Source organism: Podarcis bocagei, assembly GCF_964188305.1.
Source record: "Podarcis bocagei genome assembly, chromosome: 12".
In the NCBI taxonomy this organism is placed as follows: domain Eukaryota; kingdom Metazoa; phylum Chordata; class Lepidosauria; order Squamata; family Lacertidae; genus Podarcis; species Podarcis bocagei.
This window is the reverse complement of record NC_138137.1, coordinates 51,364,425-51,388,201: the sequence shown is the minus strand read 5'-3', so window position 1 is coordinate 51,388,201 and position 23,777 is coordinate 51,364,425. Positions and strand designations below refer to the sequence as shown.

General features: G+C 45.1%; 1 protein-coding gene across 8 annotated transcripts in view; it reads right to left on the bottom strand.

Moving 5' to 3' along the window:
• Window positions 1-23,777, bottom strand: part of XYLB (xylulokinase) — a 117,263-nt gene that overhangs the window by 20,849 nt on the left and 72,637 nt on the right. For all 8 annotated transcript variants that reach the window (XM_081163698.1, XM_081163701.1, XM_081163696.1 and 5 more), the window contains 2 exons: window positions 3,430-3,488; window positions 2,392-2,479 (listed from right to left, as the gene is read on the bottom strand). In XM_081163698.1, coding sequence (XP_081019824.1) covers window positions 2,392-2,479; window positions 3,430-3,488 — 147 coding nt within the window. The remainder of the gene's footprint in view (window positions 1-2,391; window positions 2,480-3,429; window positions 3,489-23,777) is intronic.

Genomic DNA, 23,777 nt, shown 5'->3' with positions numbered 1-23,777 from the left:
TCAGTAATCATTGAGGAACGCCAATAAAGCAGCAAATAGATGGGGAAATATGGAGAAGTAATAAATTCAAGGACAAAGCATGACTTAAAAAAGGAAGAGTTAGCTACAAAAAGGAAGAAATTTGGGGGCAAGGAGGAAAAAATATTATCTCAGTTTTACCAATATTTTTGCTAGCTTGTCTGCCACACATATATGTGCTGGTCTGTTAAAGCAAACACACCCACAAAGAGTCTTTTGGCACTTTAGGATTAACAGATTCAGATTCTGCGTGGCAAATGTTTGGGTGGACATTGTGATAGACTTTAAGGCAGTGATGGCCAAACTTGGCCCTCCAGTTGTTTTGGGACTACAATTCCCATCATCCCTGACCACTGGTCCTGCTAGCTAGGGATGGTGGGAGTTGTAGTCCCAAAAGAGCTGGAGAGCCAAGTTTGGCCATCACTGCTTTAAGGTGTCTCAAGACACCCGTGTAGTTCATTTGTGACCTGAAAGAGAAAGTGGACTATCTCCTGCAAAACTCACTTACCACACAGGCCACCATGCCAGTGTCTCTTTGTAAGAATGATATTATCTACAAAGGGTTTGAACTGCAGTGGTCTAGGAACCTTCCTCCTGGGAAGAGTAAACACATCATGTGAACTTGAAAAGCACATGAGTGTCTTAAATTGGGTCTCAAAATTTTATACTTATTGTTTATTTAATCTTGGTTCCACCACCATACGGGCAGGACTTCATGTTTCCCTCCTGCATTGACCCCCAGTCCTCCATGCCACAGACTACACTTCCAGCATGTCATGTACTTTTAACAAACTGCATGCTTCTGCCTTGCACCACATTACCTCTTGTGCTTCTAAGACTGGGGCATATTACAGAAGTTGGGTTTTTTGTCAGGTACACTGTAGTACATGGGTAGGCAAACTAAGGCCCGGGGGCCAGATCCAGCCCAATCGCCTTCTAAATCCAGCCCACGGACGGCCCAGGAATCAGCGTATTTTTACATGAGTAGAATGTGTCCTTTAACTAAAATGAATCTCTGAGTTATTTGTGGGGCCTGCCTGGTGTTTTTACAAGAGTAGAATGTGTGCTTTTATTTAAAATGCATCTCTGGATTATTTGTGGGGCATAGGAATTCGTTCATATTTTTCTCCAAAATATAGTCCTGCCCCGAACAAGGTCTGAGGGACAGTGGACCGGCCCCCTGCTGAAAAGGTCTGCTGACCCCCTTCCTGTAGTGGCTAGAGGGCAGACACAGAGAAAAGAGAAAAACAGAACAACCTGGTGAGCCGCCTACCATCCAGCTCCTTCTGGTTCCAACTGAAGTGGCACCTCCCTTACCCAACAGGCTCCATATGACTACTTAGGAACCATCTTGCCCTGAGCAGAGGGGAGAAAAGTCCAAACAGCCTTATAAAATGGGGGTAGATATGTTCATGGAGGAGAGGTCTGACAGTGACTATTAGCCACATGGCAGCTAATTAGATCTTCTAGATTCAGAGGATGGAATCCAACGTAACACTAAGTCCCCCATTCCGTAAGCACAAGGGTTTCCATTTGCTCAGTAGAACTCCCCCAACTAAATCTGTTCTAGGGGTTCCACCACACCTCTGGCGCAGATCTATGGAGAGTGCAGGGCGTGCACAAGCAGAGGTGTGTGAGAGTTCTGCTGAGCAAATCCTTGCACTTGATGGAACAAGGGAACCAGTAAAGTAAAGGGACCCCTGGCCATTAGGTTCAGTCGTGGCCGACTCTGGGGTTGTGGCGCTCATCTCGCTTTATTGGCCGAGGGAGCCGGCGTACAGCTTCCGGGTCATGTGGCCAGCATGACTAAGCCACTTCTGGCGAACCAGAGCAGTGCACGGAAACGCCACTTACCTTCCCGCCGGAGCGGTACCTATTTATCTACTTGCACTTTGACGTGCTTTCAAACTGCTAGGTTGGCAGGAGCAGGGACCGAGCAACGGAAGCTCACCCCGTCGCGGGGATTCGAACCGCCAACCTTCTGATTGGCAAGTCCTAGGCTCTGTGGTTTAACCCACAGCGCCACCCACGTCCCTGCCCAAAGCAGTAGGTAAGTGAATATCAGTAGCTGGGGGACAAGACCAGGGAAGGTGCTTTCATGCCCCGCCTGTGGGCTCCCCGAGGCATCTAGCTGGCCATTGTGGGAAACAGGATGCTAGACTAGGCAGGACTTCAGCCTGATCCAACAGAGCTCTTCTCCTATTCCTACACAGCACATTCAATAACCTGACTCAAGAGAGCCTTGGGAAAAGAGCAAGGAAGGACATAAATTTAAGCTGAGGATTCGCCTGTGACAAGCACAGGAGGCAGCAACTGCAAACAAAGTTTTTGAACCCTGTTCATGCTGCTTAGAGGACTCTTTGGTTGACTTACCATGGATTGCTCTGTAAGCAGATCCTAAACAGGCTGAATTAGCAGTGTCAATAGTGTAAACTGGAGCACTGAACACATCAGACAAGACCTGAGAAGCATAAAAAGCATCTGTTACAACCAGACTGTGGGAAAGAGAGACAGTAGGCAGTTTTGTTTCCATTGCCAAGGCTTACAGAGCGGCGTTTGTTTCAAGACGGGACCTTGTACTGATAATCAGGTTTGGATAACTAGTCACTGAAGTTCCCAGGCACTGAATCTGGAAGGCCACATGACAAAGGAAGTTTCTGCGGCTTTTTGGAGGGTTGCCTCAAAATAATAAAGCAGGGGTATGGAACCTTTTTCAGCCCTGAAGGCTGCATCCCCTTCTGGATAACCTTCCTGGGGCATGTGCCAACCTTCAGTGCTCCTCACATTTCCAATGACCCTCTAAGTTTCATTTCTAATAGTAAAAAACAGTCGTGAATCTCTAACATGCAGGTAGTTAATCTCCAGGTTGTGCTCAGACCATTGTTTAAGCCAGGGGTAGACAACCTAAGGCCCAGGGGCCAGATGTGGCTCAATTGCCTTCTCAATCCGGCCCGCGAACAGTCCGGGAATCAGCGTGTTTTTACATGAGTAGAATGTGTCCTTTTATTTAAAACGCATCTCTGGGTTATTTGTGGGGCATAGGAATTCGTTCATTCCCCCCCCCCAAAAAAATATAGTCTGGCCCCCCTCATAGTCTGAGGGACGGTGGACTGGCCCACGGCTGAAAAAGGTTACTGACCCCTGATTTAAACAATGCTGATTTTCTGTGGGAGCGTTCAATGGGAACATTCCTAGGTCTACAGGCTGACCCAGCCCTGCCTACCTACAACTGTTTCTCTGCTGTTTCGCACTGTTGGCTAAGGGCCAAAACAATCATTCCTCCAACTGCATCTGTGTCTGGACTTGTAAAAAAATAATATTTGTTTGGCCCCAACTTCTGCTTGAGATCAGTCCCCTCCCGGCCCAATAGCTCAAAGGTTTGGTATCCCAAATGCAGTAAGCCCAACTTACTTGTAAAATTGCTTTATTGTGGGATGCCCCTCCAGTAGCCAGGATTCTTGTCGTAGGCACTGCAAACCGAAAAGGAGGAAACAAATGAACGCAAGTATAATGTGTCCCCATTTATACTATGATGAGTGTTTGGTTATGCTAGCCTAAATTGCACAGTTTGGGTTCTGGGATCAGTGATGGAAAGCAGATTCACACAGTCCCTTTGCTTGCGCAAAGTTGTCCATTCACAATAGCATGTTGCAAAACAGGAATTGGATTGTTTCACAAGAGGGGGTCCACTGCTCTGTTCTGTACATGTCATGGACTGGCTGGATGTAGAGGAGGGGTGGGAACTCCCAAGGGAAGCCACCTGAGAATCCGGGGATTGGAGGGGAGGGCGATGAGTGGTCAGAAGGAGAACAGGGAGCAGACTGGGAGGGGGAGGTATCAATAAAAAGGTCATCTGGAAACATCCTTAATAATAATAATAATAATAATAATAATAATAATAATAATAATAATAATAGATTTTATTTATACCCAGCCCTCCCCGGCCAAAACTGAGCTCAGAGCAGCTAACATCAAATATATAACATATTACCATAAAATCAAGCAACCAATTAAAATACATCCTGAAATCAAATCAGAATCATAGTGAACTCTAATCAGATGGCAACCCACAAATTAGGGATGGGGACCTTAAATGCTCACCAGGCCTAACTGTTTATACTGATCTTATATGAGCCTGTGAGAAAAGTTGGGGGGGCACTTTCATGCAAGTTCTTATAAGGAGAGAGGGGGAGGCAGACTGGACCCCGGCCTGGCGGAACAGCTCCGTCTTGCAGGCCATGTGGAGAGATGTCAAGTCCTGCAGGGCCCTGGTCTCTTGCGACAGAGCATTCCACCAGGAGTTGGAGGTGTAGAACAGGCTCTCCACATCATTCCTGCTACAGGGCGAATGCTACATTCACCATGGAAAGAACGGTTAACAATACTGTGCAGCCATGGAAATAACTTTATACTGAAGCTATTTTTAAAATGTCTGCCTCAGTCTGAGTTTTCATCACGCAAATGTTAATTGGAAGGTAAGCAGCAAAGTCAATAAAATTCCTGAAAACATCCTTTTACAATGTCCAGAAATGAGACATCAATTAAATTTTGGCAAACCCCAGCAATATATTAATGAAATTTGGTCCAGACATGAATCATTAGCAAAGAAGAAGGGAACAATTGATTTATTAATCAAATGTATACCCCGCCTTTCCTCCATGGAACTCAAGGAGCTATAGAAACCAATGGCGAGACAAGAGAATCTCCCTGAAACTTTGCATCATCTTTGTTAGACAAACAGGTTGGTAGGACATGGGGTTTCTGAGCCCAGAATGCTTCACTTGGGTGCGGACTTTCACAATGCAGCCAACAGCTCTGCAGAGAGGAGACTTCATTCCACCGATAAATTTAATCAGATCTTCCTCTTTGGAGGATATTCAGCGATGCACAAATTGGGTTTAAAAAGCCATTAAGATCTCTGTCAATGTCAGTAAACAAATAAACCACACAGCTGAGTGATTCCTTGGAGAAAACAAGTTTCAATTATACCTGTGCACAGTGACAGAGCCCTGCCAATACTTTCAGAAACATGTCACTGAAAACCAGTGAAAAATAACTGCTAAGACCACTAGGCTTGGAGGGAAAAGGCAAGAAGAAAACACAAACACACACCCAACAAAAATTCTCAAAGCCTTGTGGTTAGGCTTTTTTATATGCCACAAACAAGGGACAGGCAAGTTGACACCGCAAGAAAACAAATGCGCAGTTGTGGGTCTGATTCTCCTTAAGTAAGACAAGGCTAGTCCAACAATTTATTACATATTTAACAAAAAATATAGACCCCTTACTCAAACTAAAGTGGTTTACTAAAAGCAAGGCACCTGAAACAGCCGCATTGCCTTCTTTTAGAAAAAGTGCACCCCACAGTTCTTTGAGATATTTCAAGGAATGCTGGGGCATAATCCTCAAAATACATTCTTATTTCATTGGCACCCCAGAAATCATTGCTTTCTCCTCTCTAAAGAAGAAATCAAAGCTGCATGTCCACTTTTTTTTTACAGCTTTAATGTGGTAAGGTAAAGGGTAAAGGGACCCCTGACCATTAGGTCCAGTCGTGGCCACCTCTGTGGTTGCGGCGCTCATCTCGCTTTATTGGCCAAGGGAGCCGGCGTACAGCTTCCGGGTCATGTGGCCAGCATGACTAAGCCACTTCTGGCGAAACCAGAGCAGCGCACGGAAACGCTGTTTACCTTCCCGCCGGAGCGGTACCTATTTATCTACTTGCACTTTGACGTGCTTTTGAACTGCTAGGTTGGCAGGAGCAGGGACCGAGCAATGGGAGCTCACCCCATCACGGGGTTCAAACCGCCAACCTTCTGATCGGCAAGTCCTAGGCTCAGTGGTTTAACCCACAGCGCCACCCACGTCCCTTTGATGTGGTAGACATGCAAAAAAAGCCAAATGATACTGGGAAATGATCTATGGAGAAGTAAAAAAGATTATAAAGATGACAATTTCCCCCAAATACAGAGGTCTTCCTCTTAGGAATAACAAACTCCAATATCCCCAAGAAGGCACTTAATCTCTTTTCTGAATGTGACAACAGCAGCAAGAGGTGGAAAAACCATGAAATCTCAAGAGGAGTGGCAAAATAAACTGATAGAATATGTGGAGTTGGAGAGTATGACAACAAAAATTAGGGATCAAGAGGAGACACTGCTAAGGGAGGAGTGGAAACCCTTTGTAGAGTACTTGAAGAGGTGTAACAGTCAGATAAATTTACAAATAGGATCTGAACTTTGAGCAGCAGTAATTAGGATATTAAGTGGAGTGAAAGAGGTTGGTTAAAGAGGATACGCAGCTGCATAACAAGGAGGAATTGGGAAACCATTGGGGGCAAGTCCAGATGTATTAGATAGATAAAGATTACTAAAATTTGTATGTACTGAAATTTTGGGAAATTCTTAAATAAAACAAGAAGAAGAAATCAAAGCTGGGAAAGTTACTAAAAAGGCAACCAAAATGATCAAGAAATCAGAGCACTTTCCATACAAAGAAAGACTAGAGCACTGGAAGATTTTAGTTGCGTTCCCCACAACACAAAATTAAAGGGATGCTTAATAGAACCTTATAAAATTATGCTTGGTGTGGAAAAAACTCTTACCCCCTTTCCCACAATACCAGACCTTAGCAGTCTTCCAATGAAATTGATCAGCTATAGATCCAGAGCAGACAAGTATTCACGCAATGCATAATTAATTTATGGAATTTGCTACCACGAAATGTGATGGTCAGTAGCGTTGGCGTGTTTTGACTGATAGCCACACGCAACCTATCAGTAGACCTCATGAGTAGACCTCATGAAATTAAGAATTGCCATGCTGAGTAAACCTAAGATTCATTTAGCCCACTATGCAGAGGGTGATGGGATCGCTCATGGACTTAGCCCCACAACTATGGACCAGAGTTAGTTCCTAGAAATGAAGTCCAAAGCAAATCCACATAATGCTTTCTTTGGGGGCTCCTATATGAAATCTACAAATCCCAATCCCTGGCTCACTCCATTTTTAGATACATTATCTCCAGGGCTTTTCCCCCCAACCAGAATTCACCAAAACTCAGTTTTGGCACCTCTCAGGTGGGTACCATTGCCATTATAAGAGAACTTCAAGGGAGGTGTTCATGGTGAGTTCCAGCACCTCTTTTTCTAGAAGAATGGCATTGATTATGTCCCCTTCTGAAAACAGTGGCTAATGGGGCTGGACAGTCTCTGGATCCCCTATAATGTGAGTGCAGAATTCACATAAAATCAACCCTAGGACATCTGACAGTGCTTGTAAAAGTCCTATAAGTTTTCAGGGGGTGAAACAAACCTTGACTAGAACATGAGACACTCTTCAGGAATGGTCCTGAATCCCCAAGCATGAGCAAGAAGGCAATCAAGTAAGTCAGGTAAGTGTATCAGAGGGTAAGGGAAACATCAGAGGGGTAGCCAAAGAAAGACTAACATGAAGTCATAAACCAGAAGCCTCACATGGACTTCTTATGCAAAAGCCAGTCAGGATCTCCCAGGAAGCTGGCTAATGTCCCCAGTGGCCAACCAAGCTGCAGCTGGTCAACAAACAAGAGGTGGATCAGGAAAACAAGCAAGGCCCATGGATTCAAACCTGACACTGCCCTGTTGAGATCTTCAGCCAAAGCCTACAAAGCCTACTAGCCCTCAGTACAAGAAAGCAGTTGTAAGCTCGAGGGAGCAAGGGCACATGTAGCAAAAGCTGAACTCAGAAGCAGACAGAGGAGAAGGTGTGCTACTTGGGGAGAATTGCGTTGTTTTGGCTGGTGGGATACTTGAGACATTACGCTAGCGGATGTCAGAACCAGACAGAGCCACTACGTACTAAGGAAATAATTCTGTACCTATCTGCATTCTCAGCTGCTGACTGTAATAGAATTAAAGGGACAAAATCTTGTCTTGGAACAGCATGTCTCTGTTCCGGGAGGCTTTTATGAAGCCGCTTTGTCATTTTGAGCTAAGGGTCACAGGCAATGGAGGGGCAGGAAATCTGCAAGCCTCTCTGCTGAAAAAGAGACCTCAAAAATAATGTCAATAGGACTGGAAGGAGTTCAGAAAAGGGCAACCAAGATGATCAAGGGTTTGGGGGAACTCTCCTAGGAGGAACAGGGAACAGGCAAGTAAGCAGAGACATGATAGACGGTTATGAAATTATGTTTGGGGTGGAGAAAGTGGATAGAGAGGTTTTCTTCCTCATCTCATGATACCAGAACCTGGGTTCACCCTATGAATCTGAATGTTGGAAGATCCAGGACAGACAAAAAGAGGTTCATTGCATAGTACATAATAAAACTATGGAACTTACTATCAAAAGATGACCACTGACTTACATGGCTTTAAAAGGGGGTTAGACAAATGATAAGACTATTGATGACTACTAGCCTTGGTGGCTGGGTGATGTCTCTGCTAGCCAGAGACATCACCTTGCCAACTAAGGTCTGTATAGTTAAAGCTATGGCTTTCCCAGTAGTGATGTATGGAAGTGAGAGCTGGACCATAAAGAAGACTGATCACCAAAGAATGGATGCTTTTGCATTATGGTGCTGGAGGAGACTCTTGAGAGTCCCATGGACTGCAAGAAGATCAAACTTATCCATTCCTAAGGAAATCAGCCCTGAGTGCTCTCTGGAAAGACAGATCCTGAAGCTGAGGCTCCAATACTTTGGCCACCTCATGAGAAGAGAAGACTCCCTGGAAAAGACCCTGATGTTGGGGAAGATGAAGGGCACAAGGAGAAGGGGACGACAGAGGACGCGATGGTTGGGCAGTGTTCTCGAAGCTACCAGCATGAGTTTGACCAAACTGCGGGAGGCAGCGAAAGACAGGAGTGCCTGGCGTGCTCTGGTCCATGGGGTCACGAAGAGTCGGAAACGACTAAATGACTAAACAGCAACAGCCTTGGTGGCTAGACTACCACCAGGATCAGAGGGAACATGTCCCTAAACACCTCTAAACATCCAAAGTGGGATCACCCGGTTGATTTCATGTCCTGCTCAGGGGCTTCTCATGGGCATCTGGCTGGTTTTGAAGAGAGCCGTTCTGTTCTCTGAATGGGGCCAGGAGCTTGCTTCTAGCCACTGTCCTCCTAACTTGTCAAGGATGTACAAATCACAGGTCCAAACAGGCTGTGTGCTAAAACGAGCCCCTGGAGATCCAAGATTTGATGAAGGGACACAATCTTAGCACTTTGCACACAACACCAAAAAGCGTATCACAAGCCCTATACTGTTTGTGGTTGAAATCTCAATCTTCCTTTAGCTTGGACCCTGAGATTTCACTGGCCATATTGAGACTGAAAGCTTCAGCAAACAGACAAGCTAATAAGCCGAAGGAATCCTTTAAAGAATTGCTCTATTCCTCTATCAACCTGCTTATGCAGATTGGTAGCTGATGCGCACCTTAACAGGCAAGCACCAGGTGGTACCAATCTATTCGCTGGACAAGGTTCTCACAAACAGGATGGTGGTGTTGCCTAGCAACAAGAAGATACTTAAGGCTTGAAATTTAGCTTACAGAAATCTAACAGGCTGAAGGGAAACAAAGCCACAGATTCATAATTATTTATTTCATTTTTAAACCACCCTTCATCCTGTAGGATCCCAGGGTAGCCTGCAACACAATCAGATAAAAATGCATTGTCACAGAACAAGGTTTGAAACAATTAGAAGTCTTCTTACCAAAAGCACATAACAACTGTAAGCAATTTCCATCCTTCCGCAGAGAAAATAAGGACAGCTGGGCTTCCATAGAGTGTTCCATCGCCCAAAAGCCCAAAGGAGAAAATGCACCTTACAGTTGATGCTGGAAAACTGACTGCTAAGGGGACGCCATAGGTAAGGTAAAGGTACCCCTGCCCGTACGGGCCAGTCTTGCCAGACTCTAGGGTTGTGCGCTCATCTCACTCCCTCACCGGGAGCCAGCGCTGTCCGCAGACACTTGTGGGTCACGTGGCCAGCGTGACAAGCTGCATCTGGCGAACCAGCGCAGCACATGGAACGCCGTTTACCTTCCCGCTAGTAAGCGGTCCCTATTTATCTACTTGCATCCGGAGGTGCTTTCGAACTGCTAGGTTGGCAGGCGCTGGGACCGAACGGCGGGCGCGCACCCCGCCGCGGGGATTCGAACCGCCGACCATGCGATCGGCAAGTCCTAGGCACTGAGGTTTTACCCACAGCACCACCTGCGTCCCACTACTGCTAAGGGGACGCCATACGTCCACACAGAAGTGGCCCATGAGTTGGGGTGGAGTCACCAGCTCAACACCAGCATTGCTACAGCTTTTCTGGGCGGGGCTAAGAAAGCTGAGGCTGAGCAACTTGTAAGTGATGCCAGTATCACATGGACCGCTGCTGGCTGCATTAGAAGGAAATTCCACAATCAGGGTGCCACAACCAGGAGGACACTATCTTGTGTCACCAGCAAATAAGCTAAGCCCATCAGTGGGCTACAAACCAGGCTCCCCCCTAGAACTGAATGCATGGGCCAGCAGATTGTGAGAAAGTTGCTCCTTTAAATACTTGTGTCCCAAGCCATCTTTGTACACCGGTACCAATACCCTACGGGGTTTGTGTGCAATATGCATGCATGTGTGCAACGCCGCCAACAACGATTAGTATATTTTCAGAAATCAAACAGTCTAAACACCCCAAAGCTGCTGGCAAAAGTGCGGCGTGCGCTTGGTAAAGCTAAAAGTCAATGATCGAAAGACCCTGAAGAAATTAGCTCAAGAAGAGCCCAAGGAATCAGGAGCTCATCTGGATGAGAAGAAGCTAAAGGTAAAGGTAAGGATCCCTGACAGTTAAGTCCAGTTGCGAATGACTCTGAGGTTGTGGCGCTCATCTCACTTTACTGGCCGAGGGAGCCGACGTTTGTCCGCAGACAGTTTTTCCGGGTCATGTGGCCAGCATGACTAAGCCGCTTCTGGTGAAACCAGAGCAGTGCACGGAAACACCGTTTATCTTCCCGCCGGAGTGGTACCTATTTATCTACTTGCACTTTGATGTGCTTTTGAACTGCTAGGTTGGCAGGAGCTAAGACTGAGCAATGGGAGCTCACCTTGTTGCAGGGATTCAAAGCACCAACCTTCCGATCGGCAAGCCCTAGGCTCAATGGTTTGGATCACAGCGCCACCCGCGTCCCTAGCGTAACGTAACAAGTGAGTGGTGTGTGCGAAGCATCAGGATGTCCCAGTTCAAATCTTGCCTCTGCCATGAACACACAAGTTGGGCTCACAAAAACCACTTCCTCTCAACTTCAGCTCCCAATCTGCAACCTAAGGACATAACATCCATCAATGGCTACCATTCATAATGGCAGCAGACTATCCCCAGGTTAAGGGATCCTATGCAGGAGTGGCCCGTGCATTAGGTGAGGTGAAGCCATTTGCTTCAGGCGGCAGATCCGCTTGCCACCCTTGCCATTGTGCTGTTGCCAGCCCTTGCCAGCATAGCCCCGTTGCCCTCACTGCTGTGCCCTTGCCGCTGCTGCCTTGTGATGGCAGCACAAATTCAACGGCTTGGGCAGAGAGATGGTGGGGTGGGGTGGTGACCCAGATCTGCAGGAGCAGAGGTGGGGCATTTTGTCTACATTGGCAAAATGTCTTGGGCGAGCCCTGATCCTATGCCTCTGGATAGCTGTTGCTGGTGAAACAACAACAGCGGCTACTGCCTTCATGTCCTTCTTGCAGACTTCTCCAAGGCAACTGGTTGGCCACTGTGGGAACCAGGATGCTAGATTAGATAGGCCTTTGGCCTGATCTAGTAGGGCTCTTGAGAAGAGAAGACCTCCTGGAAAAGACCCTGATGTTGGGAAAGAGGGAGGGCACAAGGAGAAGGGGACAACAGAGGAGCATGAGTTTGGCCAAACTGCGGGAGGCAGTGGAAGACAGGAGTGCCTGGCATGCTCTGGTCCATGGGGTCACAAAGAGTCGGACATGACTAAACGACTAAACAACAACAGTAGAGCTCTTATTATCCATTGTGCAATGGATAAGGAAGAATGATAAGCAGCACTGTCACTTTTTATCACAGCATGGACAACAATGTCATCTTCTGGGGGAGCTCTGCATACCAAATGAATAAGCTTCTTTTTTCCCCCCAAAGAGAAACCCACCAAATAAGCTATGCAGAGAAAAGAAGTGGCATGCATGGCTAGGGGTTAAACTGTCACCTTTATTTTAGTCCCTTTATTATGAGCAATCAAAGTGCCACAAAACAGCGAGCAAGCTTCTCAGCGCACCAGAACTCCTCATCAGGCTGGATATGAAGAAAAGCTGGAGGGGGCAGACCAAAAATTCTGACTTGGTATTGAAGCCATGGGGTCAAAAAACCCGTTTGCATTGTAAATAGTCTTAGAAGAGGAAGAGTTATGGGGGCATAGCAATGGAGATTGCCATGCAGAATGCCTGCACTTCGCAATTTCCCACTGAACCACTGATTCTTGTTTTCCTTACTCTTGGACAACCTCAAAAGATTGCTGCAAGGATTGTTGAGATAACGGAGCTTTACGAACTCCTGAAATATAAATGTAAATGCTAATATTATGAGTGGAGCACCAATTTAAACTTTCACTCATGTGCGCTAGATCTGCTGAGTCACCAAATGTTTGTATTGCTAATTCAATTTTTTATTACTAGATTAATTTGTGTTCACAAATGCAGACATAAGAATGACTTGTATGAGTACAGAAATGGAATGTAAGAACCCCCACAAATGTGTTTCACGTAGATCTGGGCTCTCATTGTTTATTTTATGCAGGAACCCATTACTGCTATCAAAGCCAAGAAAGGTTTTTACTCCGTGTTTGGATTCAGAGACATTTGACCAAACTACACAGAGTGTACGCCTGGGAACAACCTGAAATAACCTTGGCTTTAAGCATGTGCTATAAATTCCTGGTTTTAATGGCCACTGAATGTCACCAATCTCTGCTGCACTGTATTAAACAACACCGGGACCATGGGAAAAGTGAATAGCACTGAAACTGCCCTTGAAGGACTCGGGTCTAAATTACTCTCCCCTCCAGAATATTCATATGATCCTACTGAGAACAAATCAATTATGGAATGACAATGCCAAGTGAAATGACAACGGCAATATTAATCAGAAGAGACACACCTCATTCATTCATTTATTCACTCATTATTCCATTTGTCCATCTAGAGAAAGTCCAACATGTTGATTTCAAACTCTTCTCTTGTTTTTGGACTCTCGTTAAAAAGCTCTGCAGTGGGCATACACAATTTCTGCCTCTAGCGAAGGACACTTGAACAGGGCTAGCCGGTGGTCCAGCACACAAAGGATAGCACAGAGATGGAAAAGTCACAGAAATGAGAAAACAAAATTATTTAGAAGTTGTGGCACCTTTCGTATAAGGAAAGGCTTAAGTGGTTGGGGGCTTTTTGGTACAGGTGATGGAAAAAAGATAACTAAAGGAGGGGAATGTTAGAGGGTTATAAAATTATGCCTGATGTGGAGAGATTAGATAGATATTTTTGTCCTTCCCAGACCATTACAGCTCAGGTCTCCTAATAAAATTGATTGAAAGTTCAGGACAAAAACACAACACTTCTTCATGTGATGCATAACAACTGCATGGAATTCACAACCACCAAATATGAGGATGACCACTTCCTTAAATGGATTTAAAAGGGGAGTTGTCACACAAAAACTTTTTTCCCCTAATGTTAAAAGCTTTGTTTCTGTCTCAGTACTGCCTTTTAATTGAAACACTCAGTTCAGACTTTAAAAAAACACAAAAGCTTCCGTCTCTTTCACGTCATTTCTCAAATTCACACAGCCTTCAGGAATCAATGTCACTGGCTGCTCCATTTGGTGATCTCCCCCTTTCTTCCAAACTGACAATATTCATCCCTCACTGCAAAGTGCCTAGGACTGACAGAGCTTTGCTTCAAGTTCCCTGGCACACACAAAAAGATTTATTTATTTTTTTGCCCGATTGTTCAAAGAGAGGCTGTTCCAAGAGATAAAAAAAAATGTCCTGCTGGAGTAACCGAGTGAAGCTGAGTTTAAGTTGCAAGGAGTTTCATTCTCAGAAATGAGACTGTGGGCACTGTGCAAAACAACACCAAGCTGAACTCCAGAGGAAGCACCAGCGGCAAAACCAAAAAATGCAGCTTCGTTCCAACACAAATGTGTATAATAATCATCAACATCAAGCAAACTACTTTGCTCCATACAGATGCTGGACCAGATGTCACAATTAGGCCACGAAGTGGGATCAGGTTAACACCTATCCCTACGAACGCGCACTGGTTGCCTGGTTGCTACTGGGCCAAATTTAAGGTGCTACCTTTTGTCTATAAAGTTCTATACAGCCTAGGTCCTACCTCTTGCTATCATGATTTTAAAGTGGGGAGAACCTGTGACCATTGAGACTACCGTATTTTTCGCCCTATAGTACACACTTTTTCCCCTCCAAAAATGAAGGGGAAATCTGGGTGCGTCCTATGGGGCAAATGCAGGCTTTTGCTGAAGCTTGGAGAGCGAGAGGGGTCGGTGCGCACCGACCCCTCTCACTCTCCAGGCTTCGGGAACACATCCGCAGCCTAGGCAGCCCTGCGGGAGGCCCCGCAGACCTGTCTAGGCTGCGGATAGCAGCCTGCTTCCCGGAGCATCGGGCGCCCTGAAAGCAGAGCGCCCGGCGCTTCGGGAACACATCCGCAGCCTAGGCAGCCCTGCGGGAGGTCCCACAGGGATGTCTAGGCTGCGGATAGCAGCCTGTTGCCCAGCGCGAGGGGCGCCCTGAAGCAGAGCGCCCCTCGTGCCGGGCAGACATCTGCAGCATGGGGAGCCCTGCAGGAGTTCCCGGCAAGGCTCCCCACGCTGCGGATAGCAGCCTGCTGCCCAGCGCGAGGGGCGCCCTGAAGCAGAGCGCCCCCCACGCCCGGCAGACATCCGCAGCGTGGGGAGCCTTGCAGGAGTTCCCCACAGGGCTCCCCATGCTGCGGATAGCAGCCTGCCGCCCGGCGGGCGGGCCACCCTGAAGCAGAGCGCCCCTTGCGCCGGGCAGACATCGGTCAGCCCCACAAGCTCGGGGGACAGCAGGGAGGCGCAGCGCCGCCATCCTGGTTCCTCAACCTGGTTCGGTTTCCCCGACCTGCTTTGGGGGGGAAATAATGGGGGGGGATTCCTTTATTTCCCCCCCAAAAAAACTAGGTGCGTCCTATGGGACGGAGCGTCCTATGGGACGAAAAATACGGTACATCCCATTATCCTTGGCCATTGATCACTCTGCCTGGGACTGATGGAAAATGAAGTCCAGCAAGATTTGGAGGACATAGGTTCCCTTGTTTTAGACATCAGGCTAGTTCTACAGTGGTACCTCGGTCTACGAACAGCCTAGTTCATGAACTATTTGGAATACGAACACTTTAAAACAGGAAGAAGGTGTTCCGGTTAGCGAACTTTTTTTGGAATCTGAACGTACTCCGTTTGGGGGTTTTGAGTGCCACACTTTCGTTGTCCAACAGTGGAGAAGGGGGTCGTCACGGCGTTTCCCGCAGCCGTGAGGGAGGGAAGCTGCACATCCGCCAGCCAGCTGGTTGGCAGGTGCGCAACTCCTCCCACATGTCACTGCGGGAGGTGCGCGCTCTAGGGAGCATTTCCCACAGCGGGGGGGGATCTGTGTGGATCCCAGTTCAGCTACTGATTGATTGATTGATTGTGGGACTGCGGAAATGGATAAAAGCCCCCCATCCAAACAATGACTATCACCAGTGCAGGTAAGAAAATTTTTTAGTTTTCATTTTTATCATCTACAATACCGTTTTATTTATTTTACAGTACAGTACATTGATTATTGCTTTCATTTTATGGATCAATGGTCTTGTTAGATAGTAAAATTCATGTTAAATTGCTGATTTAGGGGTTGTTTTTAAAAGTCTGGAACAGATTAATCCATTTTGCATTACTTTCTATGGGAAAGCAGGCCTTGGTTTAAGAACACTTTGGTTTAAGAACGAACTTCCAGATTAAGTTTGTAAACCAAGGTACCACTGTATCTTGCTGGCCCAAGATTTTCATAGCAGTAAACATCAAGTGCTTTTAGCTGTGTCTTGGTATTGGTACTAATGGCTCCTCTGTATTATTTTAACCTGCTTTTAGGATTGCAAACGTTATTACTATTTATTATTGTGATATTAATCTGAAGACTGTAAACTGCCTTGAAGGCTATTCTAATGTGAAGTGGGATATAAATCTGATAATTAAACAAAATTAGATATACTTTAGGCAAGTATCAAGGTACAAGTAAGCAAAAGTCTTACATGTAGAAACAATAATGAAATATAATTAGTGACCAAAAGAAGCCCACTGGTCATACTTGGCCACAATGTTTGCCCAGATAAAGGGAGCTATTTGACTTTGAGAAAAATCCACACACTTTGACAGAACTCTGCGAGAACAATGCTTGGGCGCTGCCACAGACTACACCTCCCTGAAAGTCCTCACACTGGGGATTTGCGACATGGAAAGCACAGACAAGAGGCTATTCTCAGTTGACCAGAGAGATCACAAGGAGGCACAGGCAAGGGCAGCCTTGAAGGTTATAAAGGGCTTGCTTAGAATTGCCATCAAAATGTCACCTAGAGGGAGATAGACTGAAATTGCAGAGTTTTGAGAAACTAAAAAACAAAGTGCGAGATTGGCTTCATTATTATCAGATAATGGAGGCATATAATTCGGACAAGAAAATTGGTTTCCAGGTGGAAAAATCAAAATTAGAAACAGAACTGTTAGAACCCAAAACTAAGATTTTGTCAAGGATGTACAACCTGCTGTTGAAATGGAATACTCAGGATGAAACGGTCTTGACTATGCTACCACTCAGTGGATTTGTAACTGACTGGCTGACTGACCGAACGAACCCAAAGGGTGCTCATCAATGGTTCCTCTTCATCCTGGAGAAGAGTGACTAGTGGGGTGCCACAGGGTTCTGTCTTGGGCCCGGTCTTATTCAACATCTTTATCAACCACTTGGATGATGGACTCAAGGGCATCCTGATCAAATTTGCAGATGACACCAAACTGGGAGGGGTGGCTAACACCCCAGAGGACAGGATCACACTTCAAAACGACCTTGACAGATTAGAGAACTGGGCAAAAACAAGCAAGATGAATTTTAACAGGGAGAAATGTAAAGTATTGCACTTGGGCAAAAAAAATGAGAGGCACAAATACAAGATGGGGGACACCTGGCTTGAGAGCAGTACATGTGAAAAGGATCTTGGTTGACCACAAACTTGACATGAGCCAACAGTGTGACGCGGCAGCTAAAAAACCAATGCAATTCTGGGCTGCATCAATAGGAGTATAGCATCTAGATCAAGGGAAGTAATAGTGCCACTGTATTCTGCTCTGGTCAGACCTCACCTGGAGTACTGTGTCCAGTTCTGGGCATCACAATTCAAGAAGGACACTGACAAACTGGAACGTGTCCAGAGGAGGGCAACCAAAATGGTCAAAGGCCTGGAAACGATGCCTTATGAGGAACGGCTAAGGGAGCTGGGCATGTTTAGCCTGGAGAAGAGGAGGTTAAGGGGTGATATGATAGCCATGTTCAAATATATAAAAGGATGTCACATAGAGGAGGGAGAAAGGTTGTTTTCTGCTGCTCCAGAGAAGCGGACACGGAGCAATGGATCCAAACTACAAGAAAGAAGATTCCACCTAAACATTAGGAAGAGCTTCCTGACAGTAAGAGCTGTTCGACAGTGGAATTTGCTGCCAAGGAGTGTGGTGGAGTCTCCTACTTTGGAGGTCTTTAAGCAGAGGCTTGACAACCATATGTCAGGAGTGCTCTGATGGTGTTTCCTGCTTGGCAGGGGGTTGGACTCGATGGCCCTTGTGGTCTCTTCCAACTCTATGATTCTATGATTCTATGAAACGGTGAAATCTGTTATGATTAAATGGGCACAAGATGTTGGACATAATATAATGATGGCTGACTGGGAACAGTTATGGACCACAGGTATGAAGTTTACGGCATGTAATGCCTTAAGAGAGAATATTATGAAAATGGTATACAGGTGGTACATGACCCCAGTCAAGCTTGCAAAAATCTATCATTTGCCCGATAACAAATGTTGGAAATGTAAAGAAACGGAAGGTACATTCTTCCACCTTTGGTGGACATGCCCAAGGATTAAGGCTTTCTGGGAGATGATCTATAATGAATTGAAAAAAGTATTTAAATATACCTTCTTGAAGAAACCAGAGGCCTTTCTCCTGGGCATAGTCGGCCAATTGGTGCCAAAGAAGGATAGAACTTTTTTTATGTATGCCACAACAGCAGCAAGAATACTCATTGCAAAGTATTGGAAGACACAAGATCTACCCACTCTGGAAGAATGGTAGATGAAGGTGATTGACTATATGGAACTGGCGGAAATGACTGGCAGAATCCGAGACCAGGGAGAAGAGTCGGTGGAAGAAGATTGGAAGAAATTTAAAGACTATTTACAGAAATATTGTAAAATTAATGAATGTTAGAACGATGTTGGATAGAAACTAAGTGGTTTTTAGCTGCAATACTATAAGGGAATATGAAAAATGGATTACTAATAGGTAAAGATTTAAAGTTACAATATTTTAAGATTAAAGATTAGGATAAACAAAGAGGGGAAGGATTTGCTGAACCAACAAACTGAATTGGAATACAAAAAAGGGAGGCGTGAGGAGGTCCGGGAAACAAGCTAATGAAAAATAAGTAATGGAAAGATTGAGTTGTTTTTAATTATTTTTATTTTGTATTTTTCTTTTTTCTATTTTTATTTTGTAATATTTTGAAAATCTTAATAAATATCTTATAAAAAACAAAACAAAATGTCACCTAGAGTGAATTTTAGGATTCTTTCTCAGGAGAACCCTCTAAGGAATTGCTAGGGAAACCAAAAGAGTTTTGCTATGGAAATAAAAGAAGCAGAGATGGGAAACGGAAGCTTTTTTGCAGTCTCATGAATTCCCAGAAGAAAATATCTTCTGGGGCAACCCTCCTATTCTACTCTAACAAAGCCTGCACCTTTGCCTGATTAGCAGCATCCTAATTATGCAAAACATTCAAATTCAGTTAATCTGTATATTTCCAAGATGTTAACAGAATTCATATTTTCTCTGAGTAACATTTGGAAAGGGGGCGGGAGAAGAGGAAGAGTCAGCAGGGTGCAAAAAACGTTTGCAGCAAAAGAAAGGCTCCTGTTTGAGTGAGTCTCACATTGTTGTGCACTTAGCACAAGAGTTAAGCCAGCACCAAAGCCAGAAATGGTAACTGTGCAAAATGTCACCCTTGCGTGATAAAACTGAAAGCATCCATAGAAGTAACTTTTTCTGCTTTTCCATTCCTCAGGACCAACAAGGATCTTGCACACACAGAGAAGGTGGAGTGGGGGTGGGGGTGGGGATCCATTGGGAATTGCAATTGGCCACAACTGCCTTGCACTTGCACAGTTCATGTTTATAGATGTGCATCTACCATTCACACTTGACAGCTCTCCCTTTGGCAAACATCAGACTTGCTGTGCAAAGTGTGAATTGGCTGTGTGCAGAACGGGCTGCTCATATGTGAGCCTCTATATATAGAGACACACATGCTATCAATATTCACTGTATTCCCAGAAATAGTATTAAATGTTGGCTCCCAGTGGGAGGGAAAACCCATAGTCTCTCTTCATTAATACTTCAAGAGGCACAGAAGGTTTTGTATGCTGAAAAGGTTAATTATACCATGAATAAAATAAAGTACTTGAATAAACTGTATGTTTTATAGGTAATAGAGGTTGAAGGTGGGTACATTTGTCGAGCACAGAAGAGAAAGCCTGTTAGGTATCAGCAAGTGGTGCCAAGTAGCCAAATGAAGTATTAGCAAGCAAGAAGGGGAGGCTGGGAAGCTATGTATCACTTGAGGAGGTTGGCAGCCATGGCTTCTTCATGCAAGACTGTCACTGACAGGCAGGTAAGAAAACATTGTTATCTTTTCATCCCTGCAAAAGCAGTGCTGCTTCCATTCCACTGCAGTTTGTCTTCCAGCAAATATATTACTCGTTTACTATGGCAAAATTACACAACTGTCGGGTGGGTGTTGGGAGCAGGTCAGCAATAACTCACAAGGTGTCCATGAAGTTAACTCTTTATTCAAAGAAGCAGAACCGTTCAGGCCTGGTTAGCACAGCACATTCTTCCCAGTAGCTCTTGCCCCAATGAGGCTATTGTGAGGACTGAAGATCCGCGCCTTCCCACAGCCCCCTAAGTGACTTTCTCCCCCAGTTCCTTCCAAGCAATCTGAGGCTCCTTCATGTAGCCTGTCTTCCTCACCAGTCTGACCCATTGCTGCCTCTTGGCCCCCATCCTCTCCAGCCTCCTCTCCTGCCTCTCATTCTGGACTGCTCTCCGCCACAGACTCTTCCTGCTCACTAAACCTTGTTACCTCTTCAGTTTCCAACACCACCTCCTCCCAGTCTGCTGCCTCTTCTCCCCTGGCTCTGAGTCTTCTTCACTTGAGGGTTCTCTTGGGGGTCCCCCAGCCGGTGCCTCCCACCCCTCCTCTGCATCCAATCACCCCATGATAACCAATTCCATAATTTGTGTAATTAACTATGTAAGTCACGTTGTCGTTACATCGCTACAGTCCAATCATTTCAATGCAAAGGAAACACAATGCCAATGGGGAGGAAACATAATCAAATATACTATTTGTGGGCTGAAAGCAGGAACAGAAAATCGTTGTAATAGTGATGGGAAAGTGGTCCTAGAAATTTCTAGATTTTCTAATATATTGGTCAAAACTGCTTGGGCAATACATAGCTAAATGCAGAGGAAACCATTTCTACATTCCCCCCCCCCCCAAGGTGTGGTTCCCTTTGAGATCAGCCATGAACTAGAATTACAAAACACAGTGAGTTTGGTTCAGTGCTTAAAGATAAGATCATCATCTTTCTCTAACCCAAGGACAGTTGTTCGCCTTTCAGAAAGTATCAGCATTTGTTGCTTTGCAGCCTTGAATTATTCATCAAGCTCAGACACTTTCTTGTCCAATTCACTTTGTCATTTTCCTCTAACTTATTCCCAGCAGCTCTGATGAAAATATAACATAATAACACCTGCTTACAAGAAGCATTCAATTTACTACATGTCTTGATTGAAAAGACATTTCCTGTGGTCCCAGTTAAAATTAGATGCTCTTTTTAAATGGAAGATTCATGTTCTCTCTCTCTCTCTCTCTCTCTCTCTCTCTCTCTCTCTCTCTCTCTGTGTGTGTGTGTGTGTGTGTTATAAAATGCTGCATTATTTCTCCAAGAAAAAAATCCTACCACAAGTTTTGTCCTTCACCAGGAGAAAAATCAAAACATGGTAACACACCAAGCTAAGCTCCTACATTTTCCTACCTGGGTATCTGAAGTTAAAGCTTTCTGCTGAGTTGGGATGTGGTTGCTTAAAATGGCCTAATGTTATTTGGTTCTCTAGCAATTTGAGGGAGGCAAATCACAGAGAAAATGTCATTATATGGGCACCTTGTCCATCCATTCCCAGAATAAGAGAATTGTATAACTTATTCACATGAACTGTAGGACTCCACATTCACAGAATATCAAGCCATTTTCGCGAAGCAGGAAGAAGTGATGTGAGATATTTTGGTGCTCAAATCCGGAAATCCAAATGACACACAGCAACATACACTCTGCACAACCACCATATCAATATTTGACCATCTGGAGCTCATAAATATCACCAAAATGCCAAACAGGGGCAACTGCCACACTCTCCTTTATGGTAGCTGGCTCCAGAAACAGGGCCCTCCTTACCCAATAACACTTCTTAGGTCTATTATGATTTCACTACTTGTTATTTCCAGGATTGCCTGACAATTTTTGGAGTCAATAATATCATGGCTATTGCTTATCCCATGTGACTAGGAGGTGCTGTTGGTAAGAAGAGATGGGTCTTGTATGATACTGATTTCTACCTCCCACATCCTTGTGTGCAAATACTGTCACTAATAAATTTTAAATTAAGTGCAAACTGAAATCCTGATCAAGCGGTGCCCAAAACCGCCACTTGTAAATTCAAACCTGAACTTGTGCAAAAGGCAACGCTAGAAGTGTAAACACCCCCAGTTATGTCATCAACACCATGCAAATATTTTAAAAGCTAAGTTGCCCTAACAGAATTGCAATGTGTCAACTAGTTGCAGCTCTTTGGCTGGCTGGCTGGCTGACTGACTGACTGGTGGCATTCTCAGTTCAGCCCTTAGTTGATAAACCAGTTGCCAATACTTGGAGTAATCTCACCCCAGGTTTACATTGGTTTAACTGAGATGGGAAAGCGAAGGTGTCATTTGCTTTATTCCCTAGAAGGCAAAATCAGATTACTTGGCATGTGTGTAATGATGCCAACCTCCGTCGCTGGTACTGCTTACTGGCGCCATGCAAATTCCTTCTAGCTTCCCAGTTTTTCCGGTTAACAACAGACCTGAACCATCCTGCAATCCACTAGGCCACGCATAGCCCACCAGCCATTACAGTGGCCTAGCAGAGTTTCAATTAACTTCCTGCTGTGGTTTGCCTGCCACAGTCTTGCCAAAACTAGGGGATTACTAAGCACCTGGCAGGTGGCTACAGCTCATAACTAGCAGCCTGCATTGGCTGCAACTAGCAGCCAAGTGGATTTCAAGATTCTTTTCTCTCTTCTTCTTCTTTGGCGATCACTTCTAGCCAAGTAAGATTGTCTTCCATAAACACGGTTTTAACCATGAGTCCGTAAGTGACTGTGGAGGCCAATTCTGGATCCACACGTCCTTCCACAGTGGGGACATTGGTTCCCGGGTGGGAGCTGATCACGGTATGGATTTGCCAAGTGTGCCTTCCTCTTAGCACATCTCTCCCTTGCATCCTGAGTTTGAGAGTCTTCAAAGCCCATGACACCTTTGGTAAAGGCTGTTCTCCAATTGGAGCGGTCGCTCTGATTCTTTTCTCTGATGTGATGCGCTCTGATTCTTTTCTCTGATGTGTTACCCACTCCCGCTCCCTTCTCTTCCCTCTCACACAATGCCCCATTTAGTCTTAGAAAAACTAACAAAAGTCCTTGTTCATGTCAAATATTTAGTCTTAGTTACTATAAACTATCTTCAGGGAGAACTAACATTTTCTCCCTCTGGCAACCTGTCAGTCACAGGAAATCTGCAAATATACTGTCTGACTCTATTCCAGTCATTGTAAGGAGTAAAACTGGAGCAGCCGATACGGCCCCCGTCCGCCCCGCCCCCTGTACCCCCAAACAAGGCTGTTTTCGCAGCTTCTGGCTGGGTTCACTGCTTCACAGCAAGTCTGATCTGATATATTGTGTGCAGCAATGAGTGACATCTTTGCTAATCATCCTATTAAACTTGCCACCTTTTGGAGAGAAGGGGGGAGCACACACACAAGATGACTTTTCAAGGACACAGAGACTTCTTGATTTTGTAAACAACTAATTCAGTTCTACAAACCAAAATGTAACACCAAAATCATCTCACAGGTCAACTCTCTCCTTGTTGGCTCCGGATTAAGTACCACTGTCTTTTTTTTTGGGGGGGGGGGTTCCTACTGCCCAGAAAGCACACCTAAAATTGCAATCTAAAAGAAGGTACACTAAAAAAAAAGCAATTAAAAAGCAATTCCACTAATAATGGGATATTGTTACACCTTTCCTTTATTGTGACAAATGGAAAGTGGGAGCGAGGAAGCTACGAAACAAAT